The sequence below is a fragment of the Cetorhinus maximus genome, chromosome 4 (genome assembly GCF_964194155.1).
Source record: "Cetorhinus maximus chromosome 4, sCetMax3.hap1.1, whole genome shotgun sequence".
Lineage (NCBI taxonomy): Eukaryota > Metazoa > Chordata > Chondrichthyes > Lamniformes > Cetorhinidae > Cetorhinus > Cetorhinus maximus.
The window spans coordinates 79,796,798-79,810,341 of record NC_135882.1 but is presented as its reverse complement, the minus strand read 5'-3'; the positions used below and the strand labels follow the sequence as shown (position 1 = coordinate 79,810,341).

Here is a 13,544-nt window from a genome sequence, read left to right as displayed (position 1 = left end):
CAAAAAGTGCAGTGTAACTAGAGTTCAAAACTTGGCAATTTGGAGAGAATGGGAAGGTGTTGTTGCTTTCTCAGTGCTTGACACCTAAGTTTGAGACAATAAGTATTCATATTTTTTGTCCGGTGTTTAGTGCGAGTTAGTGTGTAGAAAAAGGGAAAACAGACCAAATGAAAAGGTAAATATAAATAATATAAATTATCTAGTCTAAGATATGGAAAGCAGGCTGTGTGTCTGGACAGCAGAATGTGGAAGTTTGTAAACAACAACTCTCCTGAGCAAACACATTTGTAGTAGATGCCTCCCTCTCAAATTTCTCACCCCATTAGAGTAACTGAACTGGAGTGCAAGTTGGAGGGGCTCCGACATGTAAGGGAGAGGGAGAAATGCCTGGATAGTTTCCTGCAGTCTTCTGTCAGACATTGTGCAGGTTCAGAATACAGTTAGTGTGACCGCTGTGTGCAGAGTAAGAAGAACCCAGATGAGATAGTAAACAAGTATTTGAAGAAACTGATCCTATTCAGTAGGTACAAGTAAATGCTACTTGTCAGAATAAGGATAAAGGCAGTTGGAATGACAGTCAAAACCTTCAGGCAGGAGACTGTCCAAAGAGGAGAGGAGAATGACAAGAAGTATAATTTACTAGTTATAGGGGGTTCAATAACTAAGGGAATAGATAGCATTTTAAGTAGGATTGAAAGCACATCCCCCCGCCCCCAACATGGCATGTTGGCTTCCTGGCAGCAGGGTGAGGCACATCTTGAACTGACTTGAAAGTCTGACCTGAAAGAGCGGTGCGACAAAGAGCGGTTTCCTGTTCATGGGACACTGACACCAGTACTGGGACAGGAAGGATTTGTACCATTGGACAGGCTCCACCTGAACCAACCTCAGACCATGGTCCGAGTGAAAAGGATAAGTAAATAAGGACTAACAAGGACTTTAAGCTATGAAGTGTGGGGAGGTGGGTTGGGAAGCGGGGACTTAGGTGGAAAAGACGGTACAAAGAACAGTTAAAAAATAAACAAGAGAGAAGAGAAAAATGTTCTCCAATTTTTTTTGTTAATTGTGAGCTGCTCATTTAAGTGCAAGGGCCCTTTAAATTTTTTGCACAGCTAAACATGCACGGTAACTTACAAGGGGTTGACTTGTGCTCTGCCTGTGCGGGAACTTCTGGGTTGCTGCGCCGTCTACAGGGAACAATTGGAAGAGAGTAGAGTAACAGAAATTGTGTTTTAGGCACTGCAGGTAAAGGGAAAACTAGAGGATGCAAAGTAATTAAACCAGGTGAGGGAAATAAGAAATAAGTAAGTAAAACATTAGAGCAGAAGCACAGGTTAGGATGTGTGGCTAAATTAAGCATTCTTTATAAAAGATATGTGGAATATAAGGATGAAGTTGAATGAATTGCAGGCGCAAATTCAATTTGAAGGGCACAACGTGGCAGCCATTATTGAGACATTGATGCAAGATGGTCAAGACTGGAAACTGAATATATCAGGTTATAAGGTCTACAGATAAGATAAGCTAAATAGTAGAGGGGGAGGAGTAGCCTTACCGATTAAGGATGACATCACTTGAATGATAAGAGAGGATACAACAAGAGGCAAATAGGTAATGGAGACTTTATAGGTAGAATTAAGAAATAGAAAGGCATCAAGAATGTAGTGGGAATTGTGCAGACCCCCTGGTAGCAGCTATGAAGTGGCAGACTGTATACATGCAGAGAGCAGACAAGCATATAGCAAAATGATTTAAATGGGGAATTTTAACTTTCATGTATGTTGGAATAAACAGACTAGCAAGTCAAAAAGATTGTGAATTTCTTGAACGTATCCGGGATAGTTTTTTCCACTATGTCCTAGAGCCAACAAGGGGGTTCAGTAATGAGTAATGAGCCAGACTTAGTTAACAGCCTAACTGTGTGTTAACACTTATCTAATAGCAATCATAAGATGATTGATTTCAACATGGTGTTTGAAAGGGAGATACAGGAAACAACTAAGATTCTAAAGTTAGGCAAAGCTGATATCGACTTGATGAGACAGAGACTGTCATGGCAAAGTGGGCAAACCTGTTAAATAAAATGACAGAAGCAGTGGGAGGTGTTCAAAGAAGAATTTAATGTCATGCCCAACCAGTATTCCCGAAGACGCAAGAGTTAGACTTGCCAGAAGAAAAATAGCCATGGACAACTAAGCAGGTAGGAGACAACATAAGACTAAAAGATAAAGCATACAGAAATGCAAAACAAAAGCACAGATCCTGATAAATTGGAAAAATACAAAGAACAGCAAAGAAAGGCATTCAGTGAGGTACCACACATAAGGCTACTTAATAGGACAAGAGCCCATGGTGTTGGGGGTAATGTATTAGCATAGATAGAGGATTGGCTTACCAATAGGAGGCAGAGTTGGGATACGGGTGACATTTTCAGGATGGCAAACTGTAACTAGTGGTGTGCCACAGGGGTCAGTGCTAGGGCCACAATTATTTACAATATATATTAATGACGGATGAGGGAAATGAATGTACTATCGCCAAGTTTGCGGATGACACAAAAATAGGTGGGAAGGCAAGTGGTGAGGGTGACACAAAGTCTACAGAGGGATATAGACAGATTAATCGAATGGGAAAAAACTTGGCAGATAGAATATAATGTGGGAAAACGTGAGGTTATGAACTTTGGCAGGGAGAATAGAGGAGCTGTATTTTACTTAAATGGAGAAAGATTGAAGAAAGCTGCAGCACAGAGAGATTTGGGGGTCCTCGTGTATGAATCACAAAAAGCTAGCATACAAGTTCAGCAGGTAATAGGTAAGGCAAATGGAATGTTGGCCTTTATTTCAAAGGGAATGGAGTATAAAAATAGGGAAGATTTGCTAAAACTATGCAAGGCACTTGTTAGACCACACCTAGGATACTGTGAACAGTTTTGGTCCCCTTTTCTAAGGAAAGATATGCTGGCATTGGAGAGAATGTTCACTAGGCTGATCCCAGGGATGGAGGGATTTTCTTATGAGGAGAGGTTGAGTAGGTTGGGCCTGTACTCATTGGAGTTTAGAAGAATGAGAGACGACCTTATTCAAAAGATTCTTAGGGGGCTTAACAGGCTAGATGCTGAGAGGCTGTTTCCCCTTGTGGGAGAGTCTAGGGCCAGAGGGCATAGTCTTAGAGTAAGGGGGCATCCATTTAAAACAGAGATGAGGAGGAATTTCTTCTCTCAGAAGGTAGCGAATCTGTGGAATTCTTTATCGTAGAAGGCTGCAGAGACTGGGTCATTAAGTATATTCAAGGTTGAGATAGACAGATTTTTAATCAGTAAAGGAATCAAGGGGTATGGGGAAAAGGCAGGAAAGTGGAGTTGAGGGTCATCAGATCAGCATGATCTCACTGAATGGTGGAGCAGGCTGAATGGGATGAATGGCCTACTTCTATATCTTATGGTCTTATGGTGGCAAACAGATATTAAGAGCTACAAAAGCAAAGTATGAAAAAACTTCCAAGGGATGTCAAAATCAACACAAAAATTTTGCCATTATATTATGAAAAAGAGAGTGGTCCAGAGCAATGTGGGCCCCATATAAACTGATAACAATGATACTATCAATGAAAATAGGGAAACAGCAGACATGCTGAATAATTATTTTGCAGCAGTAGTTATAGCAGAGAGAGCAGTCAGCATGTCAAACATCCTAAGTAAATTAATATTGAATCAGGGTCAGAGATCACAAAAATTAATGTAAGCAAAGTAAAAATAATGAAGAAAATAACAGCACTATGGAATCTGTTACGACCATAGTCATGTTATTTGCTGAGCGAGCCAAATCCCAGAGAGAAACTTGTCTGACTGATCTTTTTTGTATTTTGAAAATGAGGGGAATACTACTAATCCCAGAAGCATAGAATCCCAGTAACACTTTTAGGATTTTGAGATTAGAAGATTTATTAACAAGAAAAAACTTAAGTATACAAGACTAAAATTACACCGTTAAACAGTCTTACAAAACATCCCTCCCAAAAAAAAAACCACTTGGCCAAAATACACAAGTAAACTACTTGACAATAGTTCCCTTATAGATTTTTAACTATAGAAATCCAGTAATATTACCCATGGCAAACTGCTGCTAGTTTAATAAAGTGTACCACATGACTTCTCATTCTCTTCCACTCTGTTGTGGAACTGAAATATAAGTCTTCCTATTACCTCCACTTCCAGGTGAAATAAAATTTAATAACCTCCCCTCGTTTACCTATGAAACCTTTGTAAGTTGTAAAAGTCCCCTGTCACTTCTAAACTCCCGTTGAAATTTAACTGCTGAAAAGTCAAGTCCTTACCTAACACCTAATGAAAATTTTAAAACTATTTACTAATACATTCATCTTCATTATAGCCTCTCATTACAAATGTATGCATCTAGCCTTTATATTTCATCTCTCTGCTCCTACAGACAAGCTGTATTAACTAACCTTCCGCCAGTTTAATTACATGCATATACTCTCACAGCCTTCTTTACAGAATACCACCATATTCCCCCAAAATTTTAAAAATAGCACCCATCTTCACAAATCAAATTGACAAGACCTGATCACTTCTATCCATGAGTTTTAAAAGAAGCAGATGACAACACTGCAGTTGCCCTAACTATAAACTTCCAAACTTTTTTATTCATTTATGGGATGTGGCTGGCTAGGCCAGCATTTATTGCCCATCCCTAATTGCCCTTGAGAAGGTGGTGGTGAGCTGCCTCCTTGAACCGCTGCAGTCCATGTGATGTAGGTACACCCACAGTGCTGTTAAGGGGAAGGTCCTGAATTTTGACTCAGCAACAGTGAAGGAACGGAGATATATTTCCAAGTCAGGGGGGTGAGTGGCTTGGAGGGGAACTTCCAGGTGATGGGGTTTCCATGAGTCTGCTGCCCTTGTCCTTCTAGATGGTAGTGGTCGTGGATTTGGAAGGTGCTGTCTAAAGAGGCTGGGGGGGTTCCTGCACTGCATCTTGTGGGTGGTACACACTACTGCCATTGTGCATTGGTGGTGGAAGGAGTGATTGTGGATGGGGTGCCAATCAATCTGGCTGCTTTGTCCTGGATGGTGTCAAACTTCTTGAGCGTTGTGGGAGCTGCACTTATCCAGGCAAGTGGAGAGTATTCCATCACACTCCTCATTTGTGCCTTGTAGGTGGCGGACAGGCTTTGGGGAGTCAGGAGGTGAGTTACTCGCCGTAAGATTCCTAGCCTCTGACCTGCTCTTGTAGCCACAGTACTTATATGGCTAGTCCGGTTCAGTTTCTGGTCAAGGGTAACTTCCAGGATGTTGATAGTGGTGGGATTCAGCGATGGTAATGCCATTGAATGACAAGGGGCAATGGTTAGATTATCTCTTGTTGGAGATGGTCATTGCCTGGCACTTGTAGGCACAAATGTTATTTGCCACTTGTCAGCCCAAGCCTGGATATTGTCCCGGTCTTACTGCATTTGGACACAGACTATGTCAGTATCTGAAGAATCGTGAATGGTGCTGAACATTGCGCAATCATCAGCGAACATCCCCACTTCTGACCTTATGATGGAAGGAAGGTCATTGATGAAGAAGCTGAAGATGGTTGGGCTTAGGACACTACCCTGAGGAGCTCCTGCAGTGGTGTCCTGGAACTGAGATGATTGACCTTCAACAACTACAACCATGTTCCTTTGTGCTAGGTATGCCTCGAACTAGCGGAGAGTTTTCCCCGATTCTCATTGACCACAATTTTGCTAGGGCTCCTTGATGCCACACTCGGTCAAATGCTGCCTTAATGTCGAGGGCAGTCATTCTCACCTCACCTCAGGAGTTCAGCCTTTTTGTCCAAGTTTGAACCACGGCTGTAATGAGGTCAGGAGCAAGTGGCCCTGGCTGAACCCAAACTGAGCATCAGTGAGCAGGTGTCATGAAGCTATTAATGTATATAATATTTTGGAAAATATTTTTCTTTTAAATCAGAGGTTTAGTCTGCAGGTGTGTCTTAATTGAATTAAAGCCAGCTAACCTGGGTGCTTTGATGGATACTAGTTTTGATATGTAAGGGAGATAGTGTGCATTTGCATTTTTTGAAAACAGTATTCAAGAGGGGTGAAAACTGACGCCTTTCTAGCAGCTACCAAGCAATACGTTTATATTACTAATAAAATTGGTACTATGAAAGGGGTTTAATTGTTAAAAGGTGAAGTTCAAAGAGGCTGGCGAGACAATGAGAATTTGAATTCAATCAGTGGTGGTAGGCATAACTTCAGCAATTTTCGGGTGTGCAGAGCAGAGGCAATGTGAGATCAAAAGGCAGCTGTAAGCCTCCAAATGGTCCAACTGGCTCCACATTGAAAAAAATCTCATTTTGAACTTGTAAGGTGAAAATGCAATGCCTGATGTCTGGTTAAGTCTACAGGTTGCTGTTGCCTTAATGGTGATTAGTTTGGGAATTTGTTAAAAGTTATTATAGTAGCACTGATGGTCTGATTCCTGAATTTAGAGTCGCATCTCAAACATAACACTTAAAATTCTAGGCTATGACAGTTGTTTAAAGTTTCCCTCTGGGATTTTTAAATAACTCTGCTTTACCAACTGCATCGGTCATAGCAGCAGGTTACTGCTGAGCAAGTGCCGCTTGATAGCACTGTTGATGACGCCTTCCATCATTTACCTGATAATTGAGAGTAGGCTGATAGGGTGGTAATTAGTCGGGTTGGATCTGTCCTGTTTTTTATGTACAGGACATACCTTGTAAATTTTCCACGTTGCCAGGTTGACGCCAGTGTTGTAGCTGTACTGGAACAGCTTGGTTAGGGGTGTGGCAAATTCTGGAGCACAGGTCTTCAGTGCAATTGCCAGAATATTGAACTTCAAATTAGGTTCTTTTCACTGTGAAGCCAGTTGGACCAGAGGAGGTTTACAGCTGCCTTTTGATCTCAAATTGCCTCTGCTTTGCACACCCAGAACCTTGCAGTATTTAGTGTCTTCAGCCGTTTCTTGATATATGTGGAGTGAATTGAATTAGCTGAAGACTGGCAATTGTGATGCTGGGGACCTCCAGAGGAGGCTGAGATGGGTCATCCACTTGACACTCTGGTTGAAGATTCTTGCAAATGCTTCAGCCTTGTCTTTTGCACCAATATGCTGGGCTTCCCCATCATTGAAAATGGGGTTATTTGTGGAGCCTCCTCCTCCAGTGAGCTGTTTAATCATCCACCACCATTCATGACAGGATGTGGCAGGACTGCAGAGCTTAGATCTGATCCATTGGTTGTGGAATCACTTACTCTATCACTTGCTGCTTGTGCTGTTTTGGCACGCAAGTAGCCCTGTGTTGTAGCTTCACCAGGTTGACTTTTTTTTTTTAGGTATACCTTGTGCTGCTCTTGGCATGCCACCCTGCAACTCTTCATTGATCCCCTGTCTTGGTGATGGTAGAATGGAGGATATGCTGGGCCATAAGGTTATAGATTATGGTTGAGTACAAGTCTGCTGCTGCTGATGGCCCACAGTGCCTCATGGTTGCCCAATCTTGAGTTGCTAGATCTGCTTGAAATCTATCCCCTTCAGGACGGTGGTAGTGCCACACAATATAATGGAAGGTATTCTCAATGTGAAGACTGGACTTTGCCACAAGGAATGTGTGTTAGTCACTCCTACCAATGCTGTCATGGACAGATACATCTGTGGTAGATGTATTGTTGGCAAGGATATGGTAAATTATGTATTTCCCTCTTGTTGGCTCCCTCATCACCTGCCGCAGACCCAGTCTAGGAGCTATGTCCTTTAAGGCTCGGTTAGCTCAGTGCTACCAAGCCAGTCTTGATGATGGACATTGAAATCCCCCGCCCAGAGTAGATTCTGTGCCCTTGTCACACTCAGTGCTTTCCTAAGTGGTGCTCAACATGGGGGAGTACTGATTCATCAGCTGGGGGGGGGGGGATATGTGGTAACCAGCGGGAGTTTTCCTTGCCCATGTTTGACCTGATGCCATGAGACATCATGGGGTCCGGAATCAATGTTGAGGACTCCCTGGACAACTCCCTCCCGACTGTATACCATTGTGCCACCACCACTGCTCGGTCTGTCCTGCTGGTGGGACAGGACATACCCAGGGATGGTGATGCAGGAGCCTGGGACATTATCTCTAAGGTATGATTCCGTGAGGATGACCATGTCAGGCTGTTGCTTGACTAGTCTGTGAGACAGCTCTCCCAATCTTTGCACTAGCCCCCAGATATTAGTAAGGACGACTTTGTAGGGTCAACACTGCTGAGTTTGTCGTCATCATTTCCAGTGCCTAGGTCAATGCTGGGTGGTCCATCCAGTCTCATTCCTTTTTGACTTTCTAGTGGTATGATACAACTGAGCAGTTTGCTAGGCCATTTCAGAGTCAACCACATTGCTGTAGATTTGGGGTCACATGTAGGCCAGACCAGGCATGGACAGCAGATTTCCTTCCCTAAAGAACATTAGTGAACCAAATGGATTTTTACAACAATCGACAATGGTTTCATGGTCATCATCAGACATTTCATTCCAGATTTTTATTGAATTCAAATTCACCATATGCCGTTTTCCCAGAGCATTACCCTGGGTCTCTGGATTACTAGTCCAGTGACAATAACACTATGCCACCGCCATCCTGGGTCCAGTATTGTCACTAAGCTAGTGACAATGCTACTACGCCACCGCCTCCCCATTCGCTTGAATCATGTCACTCCGTTATATAAGAAAAGTGACAGTGGGAAACCAGGAAATTATAGAACAGCAATTGACAGGGAAGTGTCTATGGATATTATTTCGATAGGCTTCCAAAAGGCATTTGGTAAAGTCCTTCGAAAGAGATCATCAGCTAAAATGAAAGCTCATGGAATTGAAGATAAATTAATGACTTAGTTAGGAAATTGGCTGAGCTGCAGGAGGCAGAAAGATGGGGTGATGGGCCAGTACTCTAATTAGCAGAATATGACTAGTGGTGTCACACAAGGATCTGTGTAGGCTCGCAACTATTCACCTACAAGGATCTGTAGAGGGTCCTCAATTGTTCACCACATTTATTAGAGATTTAGATGAAATGGCAAAAAAACCACATACCCAAATTTGCCAATGAGAAGTGGCATTGCAAGCAGTGTCAATAGAAGCATAAAATTACCAAGACTTGAGTGAATGCCTAGAGTCATTATGGCACAGAAGGAGATCATTCGGCCCATTAAGTCCATGTCGGAGTAAAATCGTGACAAATGAATTCTAGTGTTAAAAATGAGGGGACTTTGGACCTCAAAAGAATGAAACAGGGTATTTTCTAAATGGTGAAAAGGTAGAACACAATGGGGTTCAAAAGAGACGTGAAGGTCCTGGTACATAGATCATTAAAATGTCATGTGGACACAGAAAATTATAAGAAAAGTGAACGGCAGACTGGCTTTTGTATCAAGAGGAATACATTTACAGTCCTTGAGAAGAGTGCTGATTGGTTGGCAAGTGGACTCTGGTTGGTGGAGGCATTGCCATGGAGAATGCAGCCTGGAGCAGTCAGCTGTCCAGGTTTGTTCAAATTCAAACCGGGCAAGTCGACTCTAATCAGTCAGGGCATTGTCCTGGGGTATGAGCCAGGGAATGACTGTTCCCTAAGCTTTTGTTTAGATGAAAAAAGTGCAAAGCATGCACACGTTCCTTCTGAAAAGGACCGTACCCTGTGTGTGAATATATGTGGCTTCTAGCAAGTGTAATTGAGCCATACTGCGAGTCTGGGTGACAATCTTAAATTGGTTTTTGGTGTAATTCTTAGCACAATCAGGGTTGTTTAGCAGGTGTTGTCCAATTGCTTAATTGCATCTAATGTTGGACACTATGTTTTGAGTTTGAACTTTTCAGGTTGTTGCTGAAGAGGTTGGTATTTGTACTAGGTCCAGAGAAGGGCAATTTTACACTGAAATTCACTTGAGATTTGTTGAAGAGTGGCAGAATCTTTTATAATTATGTGAATAACTGTGACTAAAAGGCAGGTGTGTAGAGGGAGCAAGGAAATTTTAAAACACAAAGCATGTAAGAGCTTTCAACAAATATTATCTGCCCAGAAGACGGAGGGTAAATATTTTTATACATAAATACTTGGGATCAGGTGGTTTTGCAGAGGAAAGGATAAGGTTGCATGAATCTAAAGCAGGCTTTGCAAAGTAAAATAATGCGGTAAAATAAATATTATAAAAACTCTGTTTGCATTTTTCAGTATCAGTAGCCTGTCTAATATTTTTAACCTTGTGTGGGTCATATGATACATTACTTTCACAAATTTGCTGTGTTACAGTAATGATAAACCGTTTAGTGTTAGCTTGCAGGTGGACTGTGGTAAACCTGAGAAATATAATCCAAGTGCCAGACTATCTGTGAGGTCATCAAGTACCTCTATAAAATCATTATTTCACTGGATTATCATTTATCTCTAATTGAGACAACTAATCTGGAAAACCTAAAAAAAAACACCGTTGGGATTCATTAACAATTTGGAGAGGAGATCTTCCAACTAACATGCACTTGTGGTTATAAAGAAATGATTCCTCCACCTTAATGAATATCCTCACCTTATATTTAATTTGATCTGTTTGCTCATTAACCTTGTAAATACACCATTTAATTTTGGAAATGGGTGAACTAAATTATATCCAAATCAATTAAAAATTAAAACACATATATCAAACTCTGTATAAAAGCATTGAAAACATTCATAAAAATCTTTCCAAATATTCCACTGATCACTGGGAAGCTCAAATATTAAAATATTACCTTAATTATCTGTAACTGAACACCTTCATCTGTTTGTGGGCCTTGAAAGCAGCCACATATTGTCTCTATGATCCTATCAATTAATTTCTTGCCAGGCGTTGTACTGTCTGGGGCATTACCAGTGAGGTGCCCATAGGCAATTAATTTCTACATGAAAGAAGGCAAAGACAATTAGCATCAGATCAAAATCAAATTATTCAGTTAAGTCTTTTTCACCATTTGAACAAATATATAGCCCATTAATCTACAATGACTATCCCTGGTTGGTGCAATCATGCAGATGATTTCAGAATGGCACTGTGTTAGTTAGAAAATTACCATTACAATTGTGAGGTTTATAAGATTTTTGTGTTTTAGGATTGTATCTTTTTGTTGATAAAATTACTATATTTCAGGGCTGTAGCTTTAACTGTAGCATAGATGAAAGGGGTCATGTGACTTGTGTTGGAGTCTGGATAAGAGTAAGCCTGGGTGGCTTAATTGTTAGAGATCAAATGAAGGCTCAAGTTGTTTTACTGGAGGGAAATGCAAGGCATTTATACTTGGGGACAATGACAGCAGTTTCCATGTCTATAATGAGTAGACTCTGAGTCTCCCAAAGTCCTGGAGAGGTGTTGTAGATATTAAGTTATAAGCAGTTGTACTGTAAACTCTCCCTTTACTTCTAAGATGAAAGGAATTGGGATCAAGGATAACCAATTAAAATTTCTACTTAAATGCAAAGCTGAGATGTTCCCCATTGCCATGGGAAAGGTGACAGAGGAAGCCATTTTGGGATTAGGTTACAGGCTTCCCTTTAAACCCAGGAATATCACAGACAGACAGGTGCTGCAGTTTTGTCTTGTGCAGTCTGTAGCCAACTGAGAATCAGAGAGAGAGCCAGGCAGGTGTGGCACCTTAAGCAGAGTAAATGCTGACTCTATCGTTCATACCACAGACTGAGGGTGGGAACACACGCTCAGGTTGATGATCGGAGTTCATGAGGAGTTAAACGAAGCTGGAAAGTCTGCCTAGATTGGAGCTAGAGGAAGAAATCTACAGTGTAACCCTCACAGAGAGACACAGTTCTGGGGTTAGAAGTTATCCTACTGGGAAAATATAAAGGAAGCAACCTGTTGGAAGCTGGGAGTAACTGAACTATTTTCTATAAAAACTGTAATGCTCTGGAGTGTGTGATATATGATGCTAGGGAACCACTGATTTCAATAGTTTAAAGTATAAGCTGCCTAGCTTTTAACAGTTACCTTTACAGAAATATTCTCAATGCCATTCCCAACCTAACAGCAAAAGAACTCCAAGACACTTTTTCATCTAATTTTTCTTCCTTCCCAATGGAAAAGACTCCACTTAGTGCCTCGTATAGTGATATCACTGAGATTGGAAAGTTAGTGGAGTGCAGAGAAGTGAACTGTATCCCACCACTGCAAGGCATAATGCATTGATTCTCCAATATGTTATTTTTCTACAACTCAAGTGGCAAGAAAAGTATATTTACATAAGCAGTGTAATGCAACAACATCAATCTTTATAATCTCAGCTTTTCAACTATTGGGAAAAATAGTTTCTAAACCTTTAAGCAAGCAAGATGAAGGTTACAGAGATCGAGAGCAGCATAGCCATGGAAGGATTTAAACATCAGGATGTAAATTTTGAACGAGAAGCATCAGTGGAACCAAAACCCCAATGCAGGTCAGTGACGACAAGGGTGACTGGTAAGCAGGACAGAATTGGGCAGCAGAGTTTTGGGTGAACAGAAGTTTGTGGAGGATAGGAGGCCAAGTAGGAGAATAATGGAATAACTGTGTCCACTGAGGATGCTGATACCAATGGGTCTGATTTGATTAAGGTTTGGGCAGCAAATGGGCTGACAGCAGAAGCAGGCAATGTTACAGCACTGGAAGTAGGCAGTCTTTATGGTGCAGACGGCATGGGGCTGGAAGCTCTGATCGGGGTCAAATAGGACGTTGAGGTTCCAAAAAGACTGGTACAACCTCAGACAACAGGTCAGTAGAAGGACACAACTGATGGTTAAGGTGTGGTGGAGCCAAGGATGATAGATTCAGAGTTCGGTTCAAAGAATTGAAAGGACAGTTTATGTACAGCGAGTTTGAAATTCTAAATAGTTACCTAAATTGCATCCTAATTTGACAAACTAAAATGGCATTTTATGTGCATATGTATATCATAGATAATATACATATATATTGATTTGACATAACAACTAGCCATTGAACTAAATTCTCAGCTTCTATTTAATACATCATGTCATTTAATACAAATGTCAGGATAATCTTGAGTTGTTACTTCTATATCTTTTATCCCTTTGTCAACATATATTTCAGTGAGCCAACAGTTACAAGACCAATACCAGTTGCCAGCATTTTCCCAAAACACAACTTCATGTAAAACCGATCAATGCAAAGATGAAGAAATAATCCTGATTGTCGATAGTGTCTCAACTACTGAAGTAATGATTAGTTAACAATATAACATTCCATGTTTTTAATCTCAGTGGAGGAAAGAAGTGGATCAGGTGACCTGCTGCGAATTCTGCCTGACAAGCCTGGGTGGTGGCGGGGTGGGGGAGCCAAGTTAGTTTACTGGGAAGAAGGTGCAAGATGCTCACACTGGTTAACAATGGTCTGACCGTGGATAGACAAGTTTTGGGCAAGTGAGCGAGTGAATCAGGCCGCCGGGAGGGGGCGAGCGGGCAGGCCGCCGGGAGGGGGTGAGGTATGTGGCGAGGGAGATAGGC

At 41.5% G+C, this 13,544-nt stretch overlaps 1 protein-coding gene across 4 annotated transcripts in view; it reads right to left on the bottom strand.

Annotated features, from left to right (window-relative positions):
- The window catches only part of arfgef1 (ADP-ribosylation factor guanine nucleotide-exchange factor 1 (brefeldin A-inhibited)), a 301,506-nt gene that overhangs the window by 199,279 nt on the left and 88,683 nt on the right, over positions 1-13,544 (bottom strand). For all 4 annotated transcript variants that reach the window (XM_078540375.1, XM_078540378.1, XM_078540377.1 and 1 more), the window contains one exon: positions 10,790-10,936. In XM_078540375.1, the coding sequence (XP_078396501.1) occupies positions 10,790-10,936 (147 nt within the window). The remainder of the gene's footprint in view (positions 1-10,789; positions 10,937-13,544) is intronic.